The sequence below is a fragment of the Danio rerio genome, chromosome 24 (genome assembly GCF_052040795.2).
Source record: "Danio rerio strain M-AB ecotype USA chromosome 24, GRCz13ab, whole genome shotgun sequence".
Taxonomy (NCBI): Eukaryota; Metazoa; Chordata; class Actinopteri; order Cypriniformes; family Danionidae; genus Danio; species Danio rerio.
The window spans coordinates 34,956,854-34,980,527 of record NC_141044.1 but is presented as its reverse complement, the minus strand read 5'-3'; the positions used below and the strand labels follow the sequence as shown (position 1 = coordinate 34,980,527).

The 23,674-nt window shown below is 35.5% G+C and overlaps 1 protein-coding gene and 1 long non-coding RNA gene across 3 annotated transcripts in view; one reads left to right on the top strand and one right to left on the bottom strand.

The window, feature by feature from the left end:
• LOC147838080 (uncharacterized) overlaps positions 1 to 23,674 on the bottom strand; it is a 982,747-nt gene that overhangs the window by 389,775 nt on the left and 569,298 nt on the right. The window lies entirely within an intron of this gene.
• Positions 1 to 23,674, top strand: part of mmp16a (matrix metallopeptidase 16a (membrane-inserted)) — a 106,945-nt gene that overhangs the window by 31,211 nt on the left and 52,060 nt on the right. Inside the window, exons 2-5 of one of the 2 annotated variants that reach the window (XM_087308786.1) lie at positions 3,584 to 3,732; positions 5,317 to 5,331; positions 8,171 to 8,293; positions 20,441 to 20,745. In XM_087308786.1, the coding sequence (XP_087164912.1) occupies positions 3,584 to 3,732; positions 5,317 to 5,331; positions 8,171 to 8,293; positions 20,441 to 20,745 (592 nt within the window). 2 annotated transcript variants of the gene reach the window in all.

Sequence of the window (23,674 nt, the reverse complement as noted above, 5' to 3'; positions counted from 1 at the left end):
ATTAATGAAGTGGCTTCAAAACAACTCGGTGAATGTCCTTGAGTGGCCCAGCCAGAGCCCAGACCTAAATCCTATTGAACTGAAAATGGCTGTACACCGTCGAATCCTATACAACCTGATAGATCTTGAAAGGTACTGCAAAGAGGAATGGGCAAAAATTCCCGAAGGCAGGTGTGCCAAGCTTGTGGCGTCATATTCAAAAAGACTTGAGGCTGTAATTGCTGCCAAAGGTGCATCAATAAAGTATTGAGCAAAGGCTGTGAATACTTCTGTACATGTGATTTTTCAGGTTTTTATTTTTAATAAATTTGCAATCATTTGAAAAAATCTGTTTTCACATTGTCATTATGGGGTATTGTGTGTAGAATGTTGAGGAAATAAATTAATTTAATCCATTTTGGAATAAGGCTGTGACATTAAAAAAAAAATGTGGGAAAAGTGAAATACTTTGAATACTTTCTGGATGCACAGTATATACACGCTTACAATGTGCTAACGGAGTACCTTAAATGTTGTGTTAACAACCAGCTAAAGCTAGTAAAATAAAAAAAATATATATATATTTCGAAGCCAATTTGTTTTGGTCTTTTGGATTGAGCAACAAAAATGACCCTCAAATTTAAAATCAGCATTCACTTAAAAATGCTGGGTTCCACACATTTCGTTCATGTTGTCTCAACACAAATCGATTAGGCCAACTTACAAATTTAAGTGGTTTGAACATAAAACAGCTCAATTAAATTTATTTAATAAGTAGTTTGAACATGGAGCAAATTTATTAATTAAGTGTTTTTAAATAATTAATAAACCAAAGATCAAACAACGTGATTCTCCAAGTGTGCTTGGGCCCAAATAACTGCTGCTTTTTGTGATCATTTTTGTAAAAATCACATACAAAAATCTTTTTGGGTCAAGATAACCTTATCTATTTGTGTACTCTTTGTGTGTGCGTGTGTTTATATTGTGAAGCTCTCTTTAAAACACATGCAGTGACTTTAAGAAGGGCACATTAGGACAGGGCTGTTCTTATAGCTGAAAGAGAGAGCTGAGCAGAGCTTGAGAGGTGATGATTCACACACACACACACACACACACACACAAAAACACACACTCATTCGCACACACACACGCACGCACGCACACAGTGTCATGATGAGTGTTGTAGAGTTGTGATGCATTTGGCTGTTGGCTGAAGGCAGCAGATGGGTCAGCAGAGGATCCGTGTAAGCACTTCCTACTGCTTCTCTCTGGCATTAATGAGAAAACCACTTCAAAACAAACTCAAGCTCCTTTTTTAATCTGCTAATGGCAGCATTGGTAGCAGTGGCCAAGGAAAACTCTGTCAGGATGAGTTAGTTTAGTCCTGCTGAATTATGTGGAGACTTGTAACTTATGGAATCAGATAAGTCTCAAAAGAAATTCACGCAAAAGACACAATGTACACATGCGTAGCCAAATTCACGTGCGTAAAATATTTATTTATATTCACAAAAAAATTTCACGTGCACAAAATAAAAATACATTTTCATAAAATACGTTTCACAAATGCAAAACACCGTTTGCAAATGTATAAGAGTGTACACAAAGTTTTGAATGTTTAAAACTTGCGAGTTTATCCTGAATGAGAATGTGCAAATCCTCTTTCACGTACGACTCCCCCTGGATACGTGTGTGTGTATTTTTGAGACTTTCCTGCCAGAGTCAGGGCTACTCGTACCTTTCAGCCAATCAGATGAGAGCCGTATTCAATAAAACCAGTCTGCGCTTCTTTTGCGCAGACTGTTCCTCTCCAGCAAGGCGAACGGAGTTCGAGTGTAAATGCGAGAGTGTATAGATGTTTCCCAGTACTGGATTGCAGCTAGAAGAGCATCCGTTGTGTAAAACACATACTGGATAAGTTGGCAGTTCATTCCGCTTTGGTGACCCCTGATGAATAAATGGACTAAGCTGAAAGAAAATGAATGAAAAATTAAGTTATAAAGTACATTGCCTGAAAGTTATTTTTAGGTTATTATTTTTAGCTACAAAATAATGTTCCCAGAACGTTGCAGGGAGATTATTTTTGAAGAAAATAATCTAAACATAATATATAAAATAATATTACCAATAGAACATTCCCCACTGAGAATTTAACTTTAATTGCTTCCCAAACAGCACTATAGCTGCTTTGCTAGGGAAAATTGTGATGTGGCTTTTGAACTGCAAAAACTACTTCAATGAAAGATTCATCAGAGCACTGCTGACAACATGTTTCTGTGGACTTGTATGTTTCCATGTTTCTGCAAGCGTATGTATGGGCTAGAGACATTATGGCTTTCTGTATAAGGTAAAAATTAGCTCTGTGGCAAAAACATGCCAAATAGTTCAATGTCTTGGTCAGGTTTGGTTTTTAATGCTATTGTAGGATATATATATATATATATATATATATATATATATATATATATATATATATATATATATATATATATATATATATATATATATATACAGTTGAAGTCAAAATTATTAGCCCCCCTTTGATTTTTTTCGTCTTTTTTAAATATTTCCCAAATGATGTTTAACGGAGCAAGGACATTTTCACAGTATGCCTGATAATATTTTTTTTCTTCTTTTTTGTTTTATTTCGGCTAGAATAAAAGCAGTTTTTTATTTTTTTAAATCCATTTAAGGTCAAAAATATTAGCCCCTTTAAGCTATATATTTTTTCAGTAGTCTACAAAACAAACCATCTTTATACAATTACTTGCCTAATTACCCTATCCTACCTAGTTAACCTAATTAACCTAGTTACGCCTTTAAATGTCACTTTAATCTGTATAGAAGTGTCTTGAAAAATATATAGTAAACTATTATTTACTGTCATCATGGCAAAGATAAAATAAATCAGTTACTAGAAATGAGTTATTAAAACTATTATGTTTAGAAATGTGTTGAAAACATCTTCTCTCCCTTAAATTCATTTGTAATTAATTCAGGGGGGTTATTAATTCTGACTTCAGCTGTATATAGAGTGCTCAGCATAAATGTGTACAATCCTTTTACATTTTTTTAACCTTTCCTCAAGAATACAGGTAATATTTTTTGGTGCATTTATAGAAAACAGTTTTATTACATTTTAATTATTATCATTATATTATATTATTGTTATATTATATTATATTATTATATTAGTGTGTTTTATTTGATTTATTTATATCCATTAAAATAAGAGTTTAGTCATTTAATGCATTTAAATTCAAAGGAGTTATTGGAAAAAAAAATTACAAAATTCTCTTGGTTTTTCTCGTTTATTCTAGTTTAATTATTACCAATATATTTATTTGAGTGTACTCATTTTTGGATTGATCTTAAGTTCTCAGGTTGTTGTTGTAATGGCTTTTGTATAAACTGAAATCATTTGGTGAAGTGGTGTGTACATGTAATCTGCCTGAAGCTACTTCAGTTGTGCTTGATGTCCTTGACAATAACTGCACACATTATAACATTAATTTACCAATCAGAATCACACAACAGCTTCATAGTATAAACATGTACAGTTAGGATCAGTTTTTTTTTAACATCAAATCTCTTTCTGTGTCAGGATTGGCTGCAGACGTATGGCTACCTCCCTCCTACAGACCCCAGAATGTCCATCCTGCGGTCAGAACAGACCATGCAGTCTGCTATTGCTGCCATGCAGCGTCTCTACGGCCTTAAAGTCACCGGTGAACTGGATAAAAACACCATCGAGTGAGTAGCACTTACACTCTCACAGCTTCTCGCTCCCATATTAACTGATTCTGGGTCAGAAGTTAAAGATGATGTTGTTCTCGGGGACTCTTTTAACATCGCTCACTGCGTTTACATGAACAACAAAATGTCCGTAAGTGCCCTTAAGTTGTAGGTATTGACAAAGAGGGCACGACCTCAAAACAGTCACAGGTTTGATTCCCAGGGAATGCAGGAAATGATAACCTGTATGCATTCTTAACCTGAATAGATGACTCTACAAGAGAATTGCATGGAAACTCATTCCCTTAAAACACTTAAGTTTTTACACAAGGTGAAACTAAACAGCCCTGGCTGAATTAACATAGAACTACACACTCAAAAAAAGACTTTTGCTGCTTTTTCTAAATACTTATTCAAAATGAGTTGAAGCAACACAATTATTAAGTTTTTTGGACAACTTAATTCAACTTAATTCTATCCGCTAAAATTTGGAAAACCACTTAAGTTAACCTAATCAATTTGTGTTTACTAAAGGAATTGTGTGTAACCCTGCATTTTTTTGCAGTGTATACACCCTTAAGTCCTATGTTAATTCAACTAGGGATGTTTAGTGACCTTGTACAGAAACGTAAGTGGTTTAAGACAATGGGTTTCCACTTAAGTGCAAGTCGAAATCTGGTCAACTTTTTAAATCAAGTGTATGTCTATATATCTTGAATGCAAAGTCACTTTGGGTTTAACATCCAAATGCACGAATGTAAATTTGAATATGGCTAGATCAACATAAATGTGCTTTATTGGTATCTGTGTTTCCATTATCCACAGTAAAAAGCGGTCCCACTTTATATTATATTAGTCTTAACTAATATGTATTTACACAGGATTTAATAGTTTGTTACAATGTACTTATTGTGTAAATACATGTATTTACTGAGTACTTATGCTTGATTAAATACATGTAATTACATTTGTATTTAACTTTTGTAATTACATTTGTAAATACACTGTTGACCATCCCTTACACCTTCACCCACCCTTAAACCTACCCATACCACCAAACCTGTTCATAACCCAACCTCTATCCCAACTCAAAACATCATAAACACAGTAAGTACAGTGTATTTTTTTTATTTTTTGATGCAAGTACATAGTAGTTAAGGACACTTAATATAAAGTGGGACCTAAAAAGCTATTAGTTACTTTACTTAAAGAAAATAAGTAAACCTGCTGCCTTAAAACCGACAAGCTGACTTTACTTAGAAAAGTGAGTAAACCGGTTATAACTTAGAACTGTTAAGTTTACTTAATTTTAATAACTATCCACAAAGTTCATTTACCTAATTTTAAAGCAACAGGTTTCCTAAAAATTTTTAAGTAAAGTCAACTAAACACATTTTGACCTTAAGGAAAAGGGTTAGTAAGAACTGTTCAATGAGATTTTCTCGTAGGGAAACTAGAAATGGTTTTCCATTGCTGTGAGAACCCTCTTCTGAAACTACTTGAGCCTTTAAAATATAACTACATATGATTATAGGATGCTAGGATAATGGTGATTTCATAACTCTTATATGCTCTCTTTGTTTCCTTTTTGCATCGGCATAGTGATATCACCATAAGGTGAGGATGATTCTTCTCTTGTGATTTGTTACTTGCTTGTGAACCTGTTCTAAATTTGCTGTTCTCTTTTTCTTTCACAATGAAAATGATCTGATTTCTGCATATACTGAGTATATATATATATAACTAAATATTTTTACTCAGTTTTTTATTGATGTAAGTTGAGATGACTTGAAAAGTTAATTCAATTCAATTAAACAAATTAGGGCAGCAAGAATTTCTCAGTGTTTGGGATTCAAAACCACATTTGCTGTACAATAGTGGGTTTTACAATGTAATATTCACTTGGCAGATTATGATAGAGGTTTGAAAACATTTAATTTGCGAGCTGAATCCATAGGGAAACTGACTGACGTGAATCTCAAAGCAAAACAACAAATATGTATCAAATCTGACACAACAAATGTGCAGTTGAGATCCAGTTTCATCTCTCGAACTTTCATTATCCGATAGCAGCTTTAAAACTCATAGGTCTGATATTTGGCATCTCCAAATATTCCTTCTGGCATCTGCCGTATAAACATGGTGGTCCTATTAGTTCTAAATGCAGAAATACAAAATTAAATCCCACCACAAGCATAAATATTGCATGTGGACGAGATGACATAAATAAAGGTTACATTTTGGAACACCTCGTCGAATACGAGAAGCTATTCTGGAAAGATAATTAATTCAGGACATGGCTTGAAATTAACACCTGCCAAATGCATGTGAAAATCATCCGTGGTGGGCAACATACATCAACTCACTAGCCAGTTTGGCAGGTTATGATTCATATATTACATCCTTCAACCGGCAGCTTCCAACATTAGAAAGATGGTGTAAAGAGGGTTGCACACTGCATGAGGAGCGTGAATTTAAAAAAGAAAAGAATTATGATCCTACATGGTGGCCAATAGGGCGGCACGGTGGCTCAGTGGTTAGCACTGTCACCTCACAGCAAGAAGGTCGCTGGTTCGAGTTCCAACTGTGCCAGTTGGCATTTCTTTATGGAGTTTGCATGTTCTCCCAGTATTTGTGTGGGATTCCTCCAAGTGCCCCGGTTACCCCCGGGCTGGATCAAGAACGCATGGATCACAGGACTTATCAAAAAAACATGTAGATTTATTAACAGACACTCACTAGGAAGGACATGGGAAACACTGGCGACTCAGGAACGACATGGGGTGATGACGGACATCAACTGAGAATACAGGACTATGACTCAATAGCCCCTTTCACACATACAGACCTTTCCGGAAAATTGCCGGCAATTTTCCGGAAAGGTTGTATGTGTGAACAGGTCCTTTTTGAAAATACCGGTAAATTCGTTCTGGCTATTTTCCGGAAAGAGAAGTTGTAACATTACCGGCAATTTGCCGGAATGCTGCGCTGTGTGAACGCAGAAGGAAGATTACCGTAATAAGCGCGTGCACGTCTAGAACATGCTGACGTGAGACGTCTGCTTTAGCCAATCACAACAGTCAGACGCATTTACGTCCGCGCGATTTGTGAGAATAAAAACCTTTGAATATTTTTCCAGACACATTTAGCTGCTAGAAGTTAGTCAGATCACGTTTATATGTTCTTCTTTATGCCAACTGTGTAAATAATCATCAATGAGATGCTTATGATAAGCCGCTGTTTGTTTACCTTCAAGCTTTGCGTGTGCCTGTGAAACAGCCTGTGAGCGCCTGCACACGCACATATTATGAACATCTCGACATGCGAAAGTGATCCTGCGAAAGTTGTTCACAATATTAATCATCCACAGAGTTTGTAATTTAGTCAAATGTTTACAAATACAAGCGCAGCCGTTTAAAGCTCATTTGTGGTGAATGATGTCAGAATTTACCGGTATTTTGGAATGGATGTGTGAATGCTCTTTTCCGGAAAATTTCTGTAACGTCCTCACCTGTGTGAACAGCGCTTTTTTGAATATACCGGTAAAGTCGTTCTGGAAATTTTCCAGATATTTACCGGTATCACTGTGTGAAAGGGGCTAATGACACACATGACTATACATACACAGGGGAGGATTAAAGAGGTTACATACAGGGGTGAAATGCAGGTGGAGGTGATGAACATGACGAGATGGCGGGAAAATAGAACAAAGGAGCACATGGTGAAAGTCACAAAACATGGAACCTGACACCCACAGTCCAAAGACATGTGCTTTAGGTGAATTGGGTAAGCTAAATTGGCCGTAGTGTATGAGTGTGTGTGAATGAGTGTGTATAGGTGTTTCCCAATACTGGGTTGCGATTGGAAGGGCATCTGCTGCATAAAACATGTATCGGAATGATCAGTGGTTCATTCCGATGTGGCGACTTCTGAAATAGAGACTTAGCTGAAGTAAAATGAATGAATAAATGGTGGCCAGTAACTAAACCAGGGGTCACCAAACTTGTTCCTGGAGGGCCGGTGTCCTGCAGATTTTAGCTCCAACCCTAATCAAACACACCTGAACAAGCTAATCAAGGTCTTACTAGATATACTTGAAACACCCAGGCAGGTGTGAGGCAAGTTAGAGCTAAAACCTGCAGGGACACCGGCCCTCCTGGACCGAGATTGGTGACCCCTGAACTAAACATTGGCTGGTGAGTAAAAATGTTTATTTGAAATTGCACCCTAGGAGATGCTGGGTTACTTAAACCAAAACGTTCAATTTAATGTGGTCCTATTTAAAAAAAGAATTAAAAAATGAACCTAGTAGTCAGGTCAGTCCCTATGACACCTAGAATTGGGTTGAAATAACATTTTTAGAGTGTGTAGTCTAGAGGCCAATACAAGCCGTGCTGAATGTAACGTAGTATGTGTCGCAGTTTGTTATTAAAGATTCAACTTATCTGTCTCTCAGCTGGATGAAGAAGCCACGGTGTGGAGTCCCAGACCAGTTTGACAGAGCCTCGAAATTTAGCGTCAGAAAAAGACGTTACGCCCTCACAGGACAGAAATGGCTACACAGACATATCACATACAGGTGAGCTGCAAAGACACATATCTTTTCTGTGTATTTGTGTGCATTTTAGACGTACCAGTATGTTAGCAAATGTGTATTTTCAATCAGTATGTTCGTTTTGAGGATATCTAAAAGCTAGTGTGCTCCAAAGCAGTGAGAAAAATTTGCGTTTAGATTATATAAATCTGATATAAACATCCAAAGCTTGTAGTTTATCACTTCCGCCTGAATGGATCAACAATTTTCATGCTTCATTTTCTTGACCAATTAAATGCTCTCTCGTATGTGACATGCCCAGCTGTGATCAAATAAAACACTATTGGTTGTTCTTTAAAGGGGAGGGGCTACTCTATGTCCCGCCGTCTCTTATTTCAGTTGAGTTTACATCAAACATCAAATAAAAATGCACATTTTAAAGCACTTCACAAGACTTTAATGCATTTATTGTTTGGAGATCAGTTTATTTTGCCTGTTTATCTAGTTATACAGTAAGTGTTTATACTTAAGTACAGGGTGGGCCATTTATATGGATAAACCTTAATTAATTTTGAATGGTTGGTGATATTAACGTCCTGTTTGTGGCACATTAGTATATGTGAGGGGGCAAACTTTTCAGGATGGGTGGTGACAATGGTGACCATTTTGAAGTCGGCCATCTTGGATCCAACTTTTGTTTTTTCAATAGGAAGAGGGTCATTTGACACATCAAACTTATTAGGAAATTCACAAGAAAAACAATGGTGTGCTTGGTTTTAATGTAACTTTATTCTTTCATGAGTTATTTACAAACTTCTGACCACTTATAATATGTGTTCAATGTGCTGCCCATTGTGTTGGATTGTCAATGCATTGTCTTCTCCCACTCTTCACACACTGATAGCAACACCGCAAGAGAAATGCCAGCACAGGCTTCCAGTATACGTAGTTTCAGGTGTTGCACATCTTGTATCTTGTGTCAAATGACCCTCTTCCTATTGAAAAAACAAAAGTTTGATCCAAGATGGTCCACTTCAAAACATGTAAAATGTAGATCTCCATTGTTCTGCTTAATAAGATCTCAGTGTATCACCAGAAGCCATGTTTTTTTTTTCTTTTGGCCTGTATGTATTTTTGGTAACACTTAAATTTAGGTGCCAATTAACTCTAAGAACCAAAAAACTTTAAGTACCATTCTCTCTGTTAACTAGTGACTTATTACCTACCTATTACTGATATATTAACTGTTTATTTTTACATATAACTTACATATACTGCATAATCTTATTCTACATCCTTAACCCATTATACTAATATAAAAGATTCTATGTTAATGTTGATAAGAGGTTTTAACATTATGTAACACAATAATGTACTGCTTTGACTGTTTACTGTTAAATTAATACTGTAAAAAGAGTTTTGAATTGAATCAATGCATTTTAATATTTTTGTGTTTATTTTATGACACTTGTAGAAAAATAAAGATTAATGTTTGTACAAAAATGATTAGTGTAAAAATAAATAATGTAAGGATTTAACAAACTTAACATAAGTAGAAAAAAAATTGTTAGCATTAGGGCTTGATATTAACTTGTTTAATTTTAATATTATTAATTAACTTAAAACCTAATATTAACTTTAAAATACATTCTCTGAAAACATGTCATTTTTTTAATGCAGCTTTGCCACTCAGTTATATAAATGTCTTGTTTTTAAGGACGTTTAAAGAGGTTTTACTGGAATAGGAATCTAATACTGATTAAGAGAATGATTTTTTACAGTGCCAGCAGCAGTGCTGAGATAATTAGTCTGTCAGATTCTTCTCCTTCACCTCACTGTCCGTCTGCCAAACTCCCTTCTCTCGTTCCTAAATCACTCCATCCAACAGTCTCGTCTCTAACTGCGGACTCTCTGCTTTTGCAAACATCTTCTGGAATAACAGTAGAAGGGAATTGGAATAAGCTAAATTACTTTAGCCAATAGCCATTATCTGAATGAAACATGATTGAGGTCAAGATTGATTAATGTTTCTGAAAGTCTAAGTTAAAGGGATAGTTCAGCCAAAAAGGAATATTTACTCACCCCTGACTTGTTCCAAACTGGTTTGAGTTTCTTTCTTCAGTTGAACACAAAAGACATATTTTAATGAAAGCTGAAAACCTTTAACCATTGACTTTCATTATAGGAAAAACATTGAAAGTCAATGGTTACAAGTTTTCAGCATTCTTTAAAATGTCTTCTTTTGTGTTCAACAGAAGAGAGAAAGAGAAGCAGGTTTGGAAACTCTTTGGAAGGTTTGGAAGTAGAAAGTAAAAAAATAACACCAGAATTTGGATTTTAGGGTGATCTATCACTTAAGTGGATAAAACGTAACTCTAAGAAACTACAAATAATACTGTAAAATTGTAGAAAGTAAATATTATGACATATTATTAAGATTTGTAACTGCTATTTCCTACTGGAATTAATTATGAAATGGAATTCATTTGGATTTTTGTGAAAGAAAGCTGAATCCAGGCTAGATCCTTCAGAAAGCATTCAAATATTCAATCTCACTATTAAATAGTGGCGTATCACCTTCTATTATTAGGATATTAGCTGTATATTTATTCTGTATGACCTTATTTTACATCTCTAATCCTACCCAATATACTAACTACTACCTTAATAACTATTAATAAGCAGCAGATTAGGACATTTTTGAGACAAAAGTCATAGTTAATGCTTCATTAATAGCAAAGAATTGTACCCTAAACAATTCTAAAATAAAGTGTGACTCACAGAGTGCCTAAATGTGTTGATTTGATGCTCGAAAAACATTTCTGATTATTATTATTACGTTGAAAGCAGTTTTGCATTAGTTGGTCTGTGTTTTTCCTTTGTTATATAATGTAAAGTACTGGGTTATATATGTAAATACACTACCTGACAAAAGTCTTGTTACCTATCAAATTTTTAGTTACAACAATAACAACTTGTTCTAGTTGATCATTTGGTATCAGAAATGGCTTATATGAAAGGCCAAGGCCTCTAGATTATGCTTAATATTGCAAAATAAAACATGATCATGCCTTGATTTTGAATGATTTAATTATGACAGTAAGGTCTGACTTTGCTTAGACAAAAAACTTGTAACAGAAATAATGTACAGTATAGAATATAAAGTCATTGTGCAGTGGAGAATGAATTACTATTGTGTATGACTCCCATGAGCTTGGAGGACTGCATTCATACATATTTGCAATGACTCTAATCACTTAATAATAAAGTCATCTGGAATGGCAAAGAAAGCGTTCCTGCAGGACTCCCAGAGTTCATCAAGATTTTTTGGATTCATCTTCAATGCCTCCTCCTTCATCTTACCCCAGACGTGCTCCACAATGTTCATGTCTGGTGACTTGGCTGGCCAATCCTGAAGCACATTGACCTTCTTTGCTTTCAGGAACTTTGATGTGGAGGCTGAAGTATGAGAAGGAGCGCTATCCTGCTGAAGAATTTGCCCTCTCCTGGGGTTTGTAATGTAATGGGCAGCACAAATGTCTTGATACCTCAGGCTGTTGATGTTGTCATCCACTCTGCAGATCTCTCGCACTCCCCCATACTGATCGTAACCCCAAACCATGATTTTTCGTTCACCAAACTTGACTGATTTCTGTGAGAATCTCAGGTCCATGTGGGTTCCAATAGGTCTTCTGCAGTATTTGTGATGATTGGGATGCAGTTCAACAGATGATTTATCGGAAAAATCTACCTTCTGACACTTTTCTAAATGATCAACTAGAAGTTATGTTATTATTTATTGTTCTTAGAACTGGGATCGATGACAAGACTTTTGTCAGGTAGTGTACATGGGTTAAGATCAGTTTCAGTAACTAGTTACTAAAAGTTTGCAAAATGAATATACTAAGTACATAGTATGCAAATGAAAAACTGAACTATAAAGCAGCAATCAGACTTAAGGAATTGTGTTTTGACCTATATTGTTACAATATGACACTGAAAACACTGATTTGTATTGTTGTCTTATACAGAGATGATGCTCTCTATGCTAAATGCAACATTTCTTTGATAATCCCACAGCTTATGTATGTATGACCTATATTCAAAAATAACTGCCTTATATTTGGCTCAAAATAATCTGCCTGAGACTATTGTGTTGGCAGATTTGCGCGATGAAAAAAAAAAGTTCCCTAAATGCAATCGAGTTCTTTATATGCTTTTGACTTCTCCAAAGCAGTTCTTTAGATTATAAAAATAATCAAACAGATGGAACTGCTTTTTTTGGATTATGACTTTAGTCGTATTAAGGTAATCAGAAATCGCTGTTTACATGGTAGACTCCTAATCAGAGTATTGTCTTAATCATATTCAAATCGGAGTATTGGTGTCCTTGTAAATGTACTCAAAGTATAAACAACATCTCTATGCTAAAAAGATTACAGATCAGAAAGCTACAAACAAACAGTTGATATACTAAGTGCGCTTCTTCATAACTTTGAGAGAACCTTGCCTGAACGTTCTGAGAGTGTTCCCTGTTACCCGGGATGATTTAGACAGCTTAACAGCTCCAATAACAAACATTGCTTCTGAATTATTCATGTGAGTGCTTTAACAACAAACTCCAGCTCCACACCGGTGCTTTTAAACTCTCTGGCCGGCCTGCTTTGATAGTAAGTGTGCTAATGTACAAAACTGACGGGCAATGCGAAATCACAAAGGAATAAACCAGTGTACCAGCATTTCTTTGATTTAAAATAAGTCAAACAATACAGTCAGCTGAGAGAGATAGTGAGACAGGAGAGAGAGAAAGATTATGATTATGTAATGGAATGCAGCTTGGTGGCTTTGGGCAGAAATGTGTGTGTGATACGTGTGTGTGTGTGTGTGTGTGTGTGTTTGTGTAGCCAGGCTGAGCAGATGGGAAGGCAGATGTTCCCTTCAGCACACGCTGCTCTCGGTCTTGATCCAGACTGTACCACCCTTCACCTTCCCCCAACCCTGGATCATACCATGTCAATACACACACATACACACACACAGAGCCCTGGTCTGATGCTCAGACTATAATGAGCACAAATAACATCACTGTATGCATGTGTGTGTGTGTCTGTGTGCGTGTCTGAAAGCAGGCTGTGTTCTCATACCCACTGACACAAACACACTCTCCAGTCATTCACGTAACTGACATAGTTTCAATATCGCCAGCGAAGGACTGGAAGAACAAAGCGCAGTGTTGTGCATTGAGTGTCCAGTGGAGTGAGGCCTTGTGTTTACATGGGTTCAGATGGGATAATACTTTGGTTTTTCTAGAGTGTAATGGACACTGTTGTTGGTTTTTCGTTTGGCAGACGTTCTGCTCTGTATTTAAAAATAAATATAATATATAAAATAGCATATTAAGATTTTTGGAAAAGCATTGTCATGAATTATTAAGCAGAACTGAATTGAATTTTGTCATCTTTTTTAATTGGCTTCATTTTTTTAAATCACAATTTTACATTTTAATTTGATTCCTTAGGAACACAATTTGTAAATATTTACTCGCTTTACTCAATGTAAATATATCAGACCAGATATTTTGAAATTATTATTTGAATGTCCAAAGTAATTTATTGTTTGCTTATTTTTTAAAGGAATTACAGTAAATTTATAAAGGACCAGAAGGGCCAATTAGAAATAAAATGAAGAATCAAATGATCAATTTAATAATTTAAGCATAAAAATGTATATAAATAAATCATAATTTTAACGAACAAATAACGGACAAATAAATTGACATATTTAAATGTGTTTATTTAAATAGTACCTTTAAGTGTCATTTAATAAAGCAATAAAACAATGCATTTAAAAATAACTTTTAAATGTATTAATAAATAGACAATTATTTTTACAGTTATTATAATTTAATAGTTATTTTATTTATAAATCATTTTAAATGCATTTAAGTGCACAATTTAAATAGCTTTGATAAATGCTTTCCTCTCTTTATTTGCCACTTGGTTTTCATTGCTACATGCTTTTCTTGAGTTAAAAATAAATCGAGTTAAAAAATGCCATTGGTCGGTCCGTGCACGCGGTAGCAACCGATCAACTTCTATCTCAAGTCGAGCTAAACCCTTTCTCACTTGTAAAGAAAATATGCACTGTTATTGGAAACCATAGCTTATTTTAGGGGAAGTTTAAAGATCAGCAATATGAACGTGTTTGGAGACGGTTTTTGGATGATTTATTAGCATTAGCTGATTTCTGTGCTCTTTTTTTGTAATTACGAATAAACCAGACCTGAAAATCCTGTTTTTTTTTGTGCTTTCCATTGCTCTGTTACCATTTAATATTTCATCATCAGATGTGGGGCTATTATATGTAATGACCAAATGCGTTTGGGGTAGTGGTATTTGTTTTCATATTAATTCTTCGGTGATGTACCACAACACGCAGTTTATGAGCGACCAAACAAAATAACATCGGCTAGAATGAACGCGTGCTTTTGACTTGCTGTACAGTAGCTGGCCTGACCGCAGTAACGTCACACCTCAACTGTAAAACTTTTCTATACAGACAATGATAATTCAGATGAGCGTTTCTTTCACAGAAATCAGCTAATTCTAATAAATCATCTATAAACTGTTTCCAAACACATTTAGATCGTCCTGACATTTGAGTAGCTGCGCTGATCTTTAAACTCTTGCTAAAATGAGCTAAATGATATATATCAGCAACATCATATGAGTAGCAGTGCGATATGGCTGTATATCAGCACTGGAGGCTGTCATGACTGTCAGTGACCACCTGAGGGCGCTGTAGTTCAACGGACACTGAGAGGGAACTACAGCGCCCAAAAAACTACAAATTCATACATACCACGCGCATTACATCCAGTCCACGTATACTGATCTACCATCACAGCTGTGTCCGTTTCTGTTGATTATCTGGACTATATTTTCTATCATTCCACCACTGTTTGTCATCGCGTCGTTTATCTTTCTTGTCTCCTCGATCTAGTAAGTCTGGTATTCCGAGTTTGCTGTTCCTGATCTTGTTCTCGTATCTTGCTAAAGTCTAGTTCGTGTTTATCTGTCTTAGTTTCTTGTTTTGTTGATTGTTTGTTATTTTGTTACTTTGGTATTTTGTATTTTTGTTCACTGTCGCTGCACTATTTATCATTAAATCTGCACTTGGATCCACACCCTTTTTGTTCCTGTTTTTGTTTCTGTTTTGATCACGCTAAACGTGACAGAGGCATGCATTGGCACAAGGACGCAGCCCGAGTGCCTTCCCACCCGTGACCAACCAAAAAGTAACTCAGGGTTATACAAAGGGTGGCTAACAAAAAATACATACATTCCTGATATTAGTCCTGTCTCACTCTCAATTCTCTACAATTACTATGGTATAAATACAGCACTACAACATAAAAAAGAAAGAGATCGACTTCTCTGTCACTCACTAATTTTATAATACTTTGATCAGCTGTAGTTTGAAATTACGCCAACCTTTTCTCCTCTGAGGGCTTATTATGCTGTCTCTGTCGCCATCTTGTGGCTGTCACTCTATGTGCGTGGAGTGATACAAAAGGGTGAGGAGGCTGAACGAGTTCTGATATTGCAGAATAATATATACAGTTGAAGTGAGAATTATTAGCCCCCTTTTGATTTTATTTTATTTTTAAAAATATTTCCCAAATGATTTTTAACAAAGCAAGGAAATTTTCACAGTATGTCTGATAATATTTTTTTCTTCTGGAAAAAGTCTTATTTATTTTATTTCGGCTAGAATAAAAGTAGTTATTAATTTTTAAAAAAACATTTTTGGGACAAAATTATTAGCCCCTTTAAGCTAACTTTTTTTCCGATAATCTACAGAACAAACCATCGCTATACAATAACTTGCCTATTTACCCTAACCTGCCTAGTTCACCCTATTAACCTAGTTAAGCCTTTAAATGTCACTTTAAGGTGTATAGAAGTGTCTTGAAAAATATCAAGTAAAATATTATTTACTGTCATCATGACAAAGATAAAATAAATCCGTTATTAGAAATACGTTTTTAAAACTATTATGCTTAGAAATGTGCTGAAACAATCTTTTCTCCATTAAACAGAAATTGGTGAAAAAAATAACCCGGGGCGCTAATAATTCAAGGGGGCTAATAATTCTGACTTCAACTATATATATATATATATATATATATATATATATATATATATATATATATATATATATATATATATATATATATATATATAAATATATAAATATATAAATATATAAATATATATATATATATATATATATATATATATAAATATATATATATATATATATATATATATATATATATATATAAATATATATATATATATATATATATATATATATATATATATATATATATATATATATATATATATATATATAGCCATGTTTTAATACACATTTTATTAAATTAGGATTATTCTATTTTTTTTCATGTTTTCCTCTCACTTTTGTAGCTTAATTAAAGCTAAATGATTTTTTATTTACAGTTTACATCATTCCAGCTTTCTACCTGTCTGCTACCTACATTTAAATTAAATCCAAACTCAGTAATTTAAAAACCATTTCCATTCAATTCAGAAAAACCACACAACCCTGCTAGTATAAGTATAGTGGACAACACTCCCACTGTTGGATTTTCCCCAATGGAAAAAGACTTGATTCTGGTGTCGGTGGTGAAGCCCAGTGGTTAAAGTCCTGGGCTCATGGCCAAACAGTTACAGGTTCAAACCCCAAAAGAGTCGATCCATGAATTATAACCATTGTGCCCTTTTGACACACACTTAACCCCTGGCCGTTGCTGTGATTTATCATGGTTAGATTGTGGAAAACGATTTTCCACCAGCTCTGGTCATCAACCAAGTGCTTTTTGGCATCCAGACTTGATGCAAATTTATGCTCAGTGATTTTTGTATTGAATCAATTGTGCAAGTAGCAGATGAGAAGCGACGCGGGAAGGTTTTTAAAACACACCGCGCTGCGCACAGCTAACACACCTAAGCCTGGAGAGGAAAAAAGAAATATCTAAAAGGTCAAGAAGTTGAAAGACAGGATTATGATTTCTGGGAAGTACAGCTGAGAAAGGAAAATAAATGAACAGTGCGAGGCCAGATGTTGATCTAATAGTTTGCGCTCACAGACAGAACAACTGTACGCGGATGATTTCCAAACCTCATCCCCAACCACCTGGAGAGCGCGAGAGAGGAATCGAGATAGAGAGCTTAGGTTTCCGTCAGATATTATGTCTTGTAAATATTTTAAGAGGCGCAGCTTTAATACAGTTTAAATTCCTCCGCACATTTGAGAAAACAGCTGCTACTGAGTTGATTGAGAGTTTTGGCTAATGCGCTATAGACACTCGCACAAGTGCCTGATATCATACTTAATAGAAGTAAAGAGACAATCACATAAAACTTAAAGCAACCCGTGGGAAACATAATCAGGTGTTTTAAAGTTTCTAGTTAGAGCAAAATAACATTTTTATAAGTGTTTTCATTTCTTTAGTAGTACATTAAAGAAGATTTTTGGCTAAAGCTGTGCTTGGTGATTCATAAAGTCTTAGGCTACCGGCAGTTTAAATGTCTACTGTTTGTGTTTTCTTAGCTTTGTGTATATTTCACTTGTGTGTTAATAATAAATGCTGTTTTAATACTGGTAATGCACTGTGTGTAGCAGAAGCCAGCTAGTAAGTGCTGTGCATGTAAACCTCACTCCTCTGACCCCTAAAGGTGCTCTAGCGACAGATGCTAGAGGCCATGGTCTTTAGCCTCCTTGTTACAGCAATCGACCCCCATGCGGCAGGTCGTCAGTTCGATCACAGCTCGGAGCGGGTTGGGTGACGTAGGACCAGTGGGATTACATTGGTGCCGTGACCCGGATGGGAGTGAGGGTTAGGGGGGTGAGTGTAACAGAGGTTAGCTAGTATAGTGCTGTGCAGGTAAACCTTACTCCTTTGACCTTTAAAGGTGCTCTAGCGACAGATGCTAGAGGCCATGGTCTTTAGCCTTTAGCCTTCTTTCATCAAGAAGCATATATACCATATAAAGTTGGTATAGTGGTAGCAGAAGTAATAAATGTGTTGTTGTAGCAGTAGTAGTAGTAGTCGTTATTGGTGTTGTAGTAGTAGTCATTGTAGTAGTACCAGTAGTAGTTGTCGTTGATGTAGATGTTGTTGTAGCAGTGATTGCGGTAGTAGTAGTAGTAGTAGTAGTAGTAGACGTTGTTGTATTAGTTGTAGCAGACGCTATAGTAGTATCAGTAGTGGTAGTCATTGTTGTAGTAGAGTCAGTATTAGTAGACATTATAGTAGTAATAGTTGTGGTTGTGACTGTAGTAGCAGCAATAGTAGTTGTAATATAAGTAACTTTCTGTAGTAGTAGTTGGTGTAGTACTTGTGATTTATTATCATTGTCATTTATTATTACTGTTGTCCTTTCTTTCTTTTTACTGTCATTATTACTATCATACATTACTAAGCATTGTTGTTACTCCCTAACTCTGACTGGTTTCTTTTTTTATCTGTTTTACTTGTATCTGCGATACTTGCTTCATTTATTGGCTGATATTGTTCCTAATGTATGTAATCTGATCTTTCCACCAAGTTACCTTTACATGGACACACACACACACACACACACACACACACACACACAGACGCACAATCACACCTAACAGTACCTGACTATATTGTTTTTGTTTTGTTTTTTATTGTTGTTTTGTTATGGTTTTTTGTTGATGTTTTTTTTTGTATTTGTATGATCCCAATTTATGTACCTTTTTGCATATTCTAATAAAAAAAAGAAGAAGCATATAGACAAGCAACACGTCTTGTTTTCAAAAATAAGATATCAAAATTAAGTGACTTTTTCCTTAAAAAAAGCTAAATAATCTTGTTTTTCCTTTCGATGATCCTTTTGATTGTTTTGCTTTTCCCATTGGCAGATTATTTAGCTTGTTTTAAGGAAAAGCTCACCTAATTTTGGCCTATTATTTCTGAAAACAAGACAATATTGTTTGCTTGTCCAGAAAAAGCTTCTTGATTTGAGACTTCCTAGATATTTGGACTACAACAAGCATTTTTTTTTTGCAGTGTGTGCTTAGAAAAGTGCTCGGAGTAACTGAAGCACATGCTGAAAAGACATGGGGAGCTGTAGCTAATTTGCATTTAAAGAGACACACTAAAACAGGATTTTGTTTGCTTTTTCGACAAAAAGGAAGCGTTTACACCATGATGTGATACATAATTTGGGATGTATTTTGATTTAAATTTGCAGAAAAAGAGAGATAGATTTTGTGAACACATGAAAGTTATATTGTATCTTTTACAAATTGTACATTTACATTAACTTTTGGCTCAGGTAGAAATATATCAAAATGTGACACAATTTTGTGGGGAAAACGTAACACCATCATCATAGAAAATAGTCTGCAATTTTAATTAAATTGTTGTACATGTTCAATACACTTTAAAAAGAATTATTGACCAAAAGTCATGACAACAAACATGTTCATGTTGATTCAACTTATTTTAATGAGTTAATCAGGTTTCAAGACAACTTTTTTATGTTATACATTTTACTTTTATATGTTATAAAGTCTAATCTGATATTTTAGTCAGTTTGATTGATGTAAGATGACTACAAAAATTAAATTTTTTCTTTTGATATTTGCCGCCAGTTCATCTCAGGAAGTGACGATTGTGTTCTCTTTAACTCTTTAATTGGATGGAAACATTGCTTTATTTGCTCATCTTTTAGGCGATATTCCAATTTTACGCATAAATTTAATTCGCATCTTTAGATAGAAACATAGCTGAAATAACTGAAATCATTTGGCGTCGTGATATGGAACTGTAATGCGGTCAAAACAGACCTGAAAGTACTTTGGCTGCGCAGTTGCTAACAGAAAGCACTTATGTTAGCATAAGCAGCATGAAAATAATTCATATTTGCATATTTATTAGTTAACAAACAAATATCAAATTGCTAACTTTTAAAAACAACTTTGTAGTATTATTTATAGTACTCTTTGGAAAGGAAAATGAGTAAAAATGAGATATAAGACGCATCATTAGCAACATGCAACCTGGTAACGTGTTCTGTTGTTTTCTAATGATAGCTGCTGCTTTCTGATTATCCCCATCTGCTCTTTCTCCAGCATAAAAAACTTCACGCCTAAAGTGGGCGCAGAAGAGACCCACAATGCCATCCGGCGGGCGTTTGACGTGTGGCAGAACGTGACGCCCTTGCGTTTCGAGGCAGTGCCGTACAGCGAACTGGAGCGCAGCAAGAAAGATGTGGATATTACTATTATTTTCGCCTCAGGTTTTCACGGCGACAGCTCCCCTTTCGACGGAGAAGGGGGCTTTCTTGCACATGCCTACTTCCCCGGTCCAGGGATTGGAGGAGACACACACTTCGATTCAGATGAGCCCTGGACTCTGGGGAACCCCAACCATGACGGTACGTAAACCTGGTTATATTGGGCCCATATAAAGGCAGCTTTATTGGAGAATAAATCTCAGCTCGCTCTCCGCTGAAGCAAATAACTGCATTGTCTGGGCATTGCTTTCCTGGACTGAAAATGCTGAAATGGTGCAATGTTTGTTTTTTTATCAATTGCAATTTATATTCCCTTACATTTAAGAGCAAATGATTGCCTATAGTGCAAACAAATAAGTGGATTGCTAGTTTTTTTTTGCAGGTTTGAATAAAGTAGTTGGAGTTTAGGCATCTCTCTTTTTCTCTCTTTCTCTCTCTCTCTCTCTCTCTCTCTCTCTCACTCTCTTTATTCACCATAATTCACCACAACTGACTGTTCTGCATTTTGATCACTAATTCATTAATTTTCCTTCGGCTTAGTGCTTTTATTCATCAGGGGTTGCCACAGCGGAATGAACCGCCAACTTATCCATCATATGTTTTACACAGCGGATGCCCTTCCAGCTGCAACCCAGTACTTGGAAATACCCATACACTCACATTCACACATATATACAACGGACAACTTAGCTTACCCAGTTCACCTATAGTGCATGTCTTTGGACAGTGGGGGAAACGGAGCACTCGGAGAATACCCATGCCAACATGGGGAGAACATGCAAACTCCTGACAATTAATTTATTATTACTTTTATTGGATTCTAGGAACACAGTTTGTAAACATTTACAACAGGTGAATATATCAGGCCTTCTTTAAACATTATTTTTAAATGTCCAACGTTACTCTATAGTTCATTTATAATTAATGATTATTAATTATTTAAACTTTCCGAAAGCCTTTTAACAATATTACAATTTTATAGACTTTTTATTAGATACATTTTTCATGTTGGTCTGAATTACAACATGCCTTTAATTACAAAATTAATTGAAATTCTTCTGTTTGTTTATTGGCCAATTGTTTGTTAACCCTTTACAGTAACGCTCCATTTGTTCACATAGGAAAATTACTATAGCAATTTATATTAAATGACTAGCAATCATCAGATTCAGCAATCATCAAATCAACAACTAGCAATATAACTAGTAATACAACTTGTAAAATAAGCCTACAAGCCTTATAATTAGGCCCACACAGAATCTCCACACGCAGAATTCCGCAGATTTTAGCCCATCATTTATTCTGTTTATTTACTTGTGTAAATGTGTACATTTGTTCAATTTTAAATTAATTTCAGTAATATAATTGACTAACATGAAAATATTCATATGCTTTATTTGCAATACAGTGTGTAAAGTAATATTTGCTGTCTTTTAGTAGATATATTATATAGAAGACTTGCTTTTTTACCAAATAAAGTGAATCTAATCAGATTTTTGCCAAAATTCTGCACAGCAATAGCAAAAGATGTCTGCAGATTCTGTCTGGCCCTGCTTATAAGTAAGGGATAAAGTACATCCAGGTGGTTGTTTATTGCAGAATAAAGCCTTTTCAGTTGTATAAGACTGAAGGGCTTTATTCTGCAATAAACAACCACCTGGATGTACTTTATCCCGTTTATTACATGGCTACTTGCCACACAAAATGGCTACTTTAAACACAAAACATTGCTCTGAGCCATAATAGTTTATTAATTATTTAATTAAATGCAAAGCAAAAACAGCTCAATGGAGCATACACTAACCTACATATTATTCAGTCACAAGAAGATGCACAACAGTCAAAAACCGTGGTAGGACAGAAGAGCATATAAATATGCATGTGAATGTATTCAGTGACAGTCAAGATGATTCGAAGTACCCTGATGAGCCTGTGTTATTAGTCTCAGTATATTTTATCTATTAATGATTCTGATTGGTCAGTCGTGACATTCCAAGGTATTTTTTTCTGAGATAACAACCACTTAGTTTAGTGTATGTTACAAATTATTGTGAAATAGGTTGGTGCAGGGGTTCTCAAACTCGATGCTGGAGGTCTGGTGTCCTGCAGATTTTAGCTCCAACTTGCCTCAACACACCTGCAAGGATGTTTCTAGAAAGCTATAGTCAGAGCTTGATTAGCTAGCACAGGTGTGTCTGATTGGGTTTGGAGCTAAAATTTGCAGGACACCGGACCTCCGGGACCGAGATTGAGAACTCCTGGGTTAGTGTATGCTCCATTCAGCCGTTTTCGATTGTGTCAGCTTTGCCTGTAATTAAACTATTACAGTTCAGAAGGATGTTTTGTGTCGAATGTATATGTTTTGTGGCAAGTAGCCATGTAATAAGCACAAAGTACATCCAGAATAAAGAATAAAGCTCTTCAGTCTTATACAACATTGCTCGCCTTCACGTCAGGCTACCAATAAGCCTGTCAGGCTTTATTCTGCAATACCCCCTGGATGTACTTTATCCCTTACATAACACATCTTGAAATGTCCTGACTGACCAATCAGAATCAAGTATTCCAGAGTGACGTGTAATAAATCATATTAAAAGCTTTATCAATTATCACAACTAGTTAATTTAATATTGTATGCCAATACTTCTACTAGGCCTAGCTTGATACACTCCATCTGAGCACACACACTGGTTGTGCAGCAAGGGACTTCAGACTCACATGGGCCACACTTTTACTGTCTGCTAGCGGACATCATCTCTAGCTCTCCTCCATCTCAAAATTCTTGTCAGAGAGTTCAGCTGTAAGTAGGTCAGGCAGAAAAAAAAATCGGATGGGGATTTTTGAAGAATAATAAGCTCGGTAGATGTTTAGTCTGGATTAAAGGGACAAACTAGCACACCTAAATGCTGTGTTCTCCCTTGCATGGTTGCTATTTTCTGTCTCTTACCTTGTTTTTCACTTTTATTGCTTCGCCTGGTTGCAGAAAGAGACGTGGAGAACATTTTGGCTCGGTTGTATAAGTGTGTGTTTGTGTGTGTGTGTGAAGGAGAGTATTAGACCTCACAGCAGG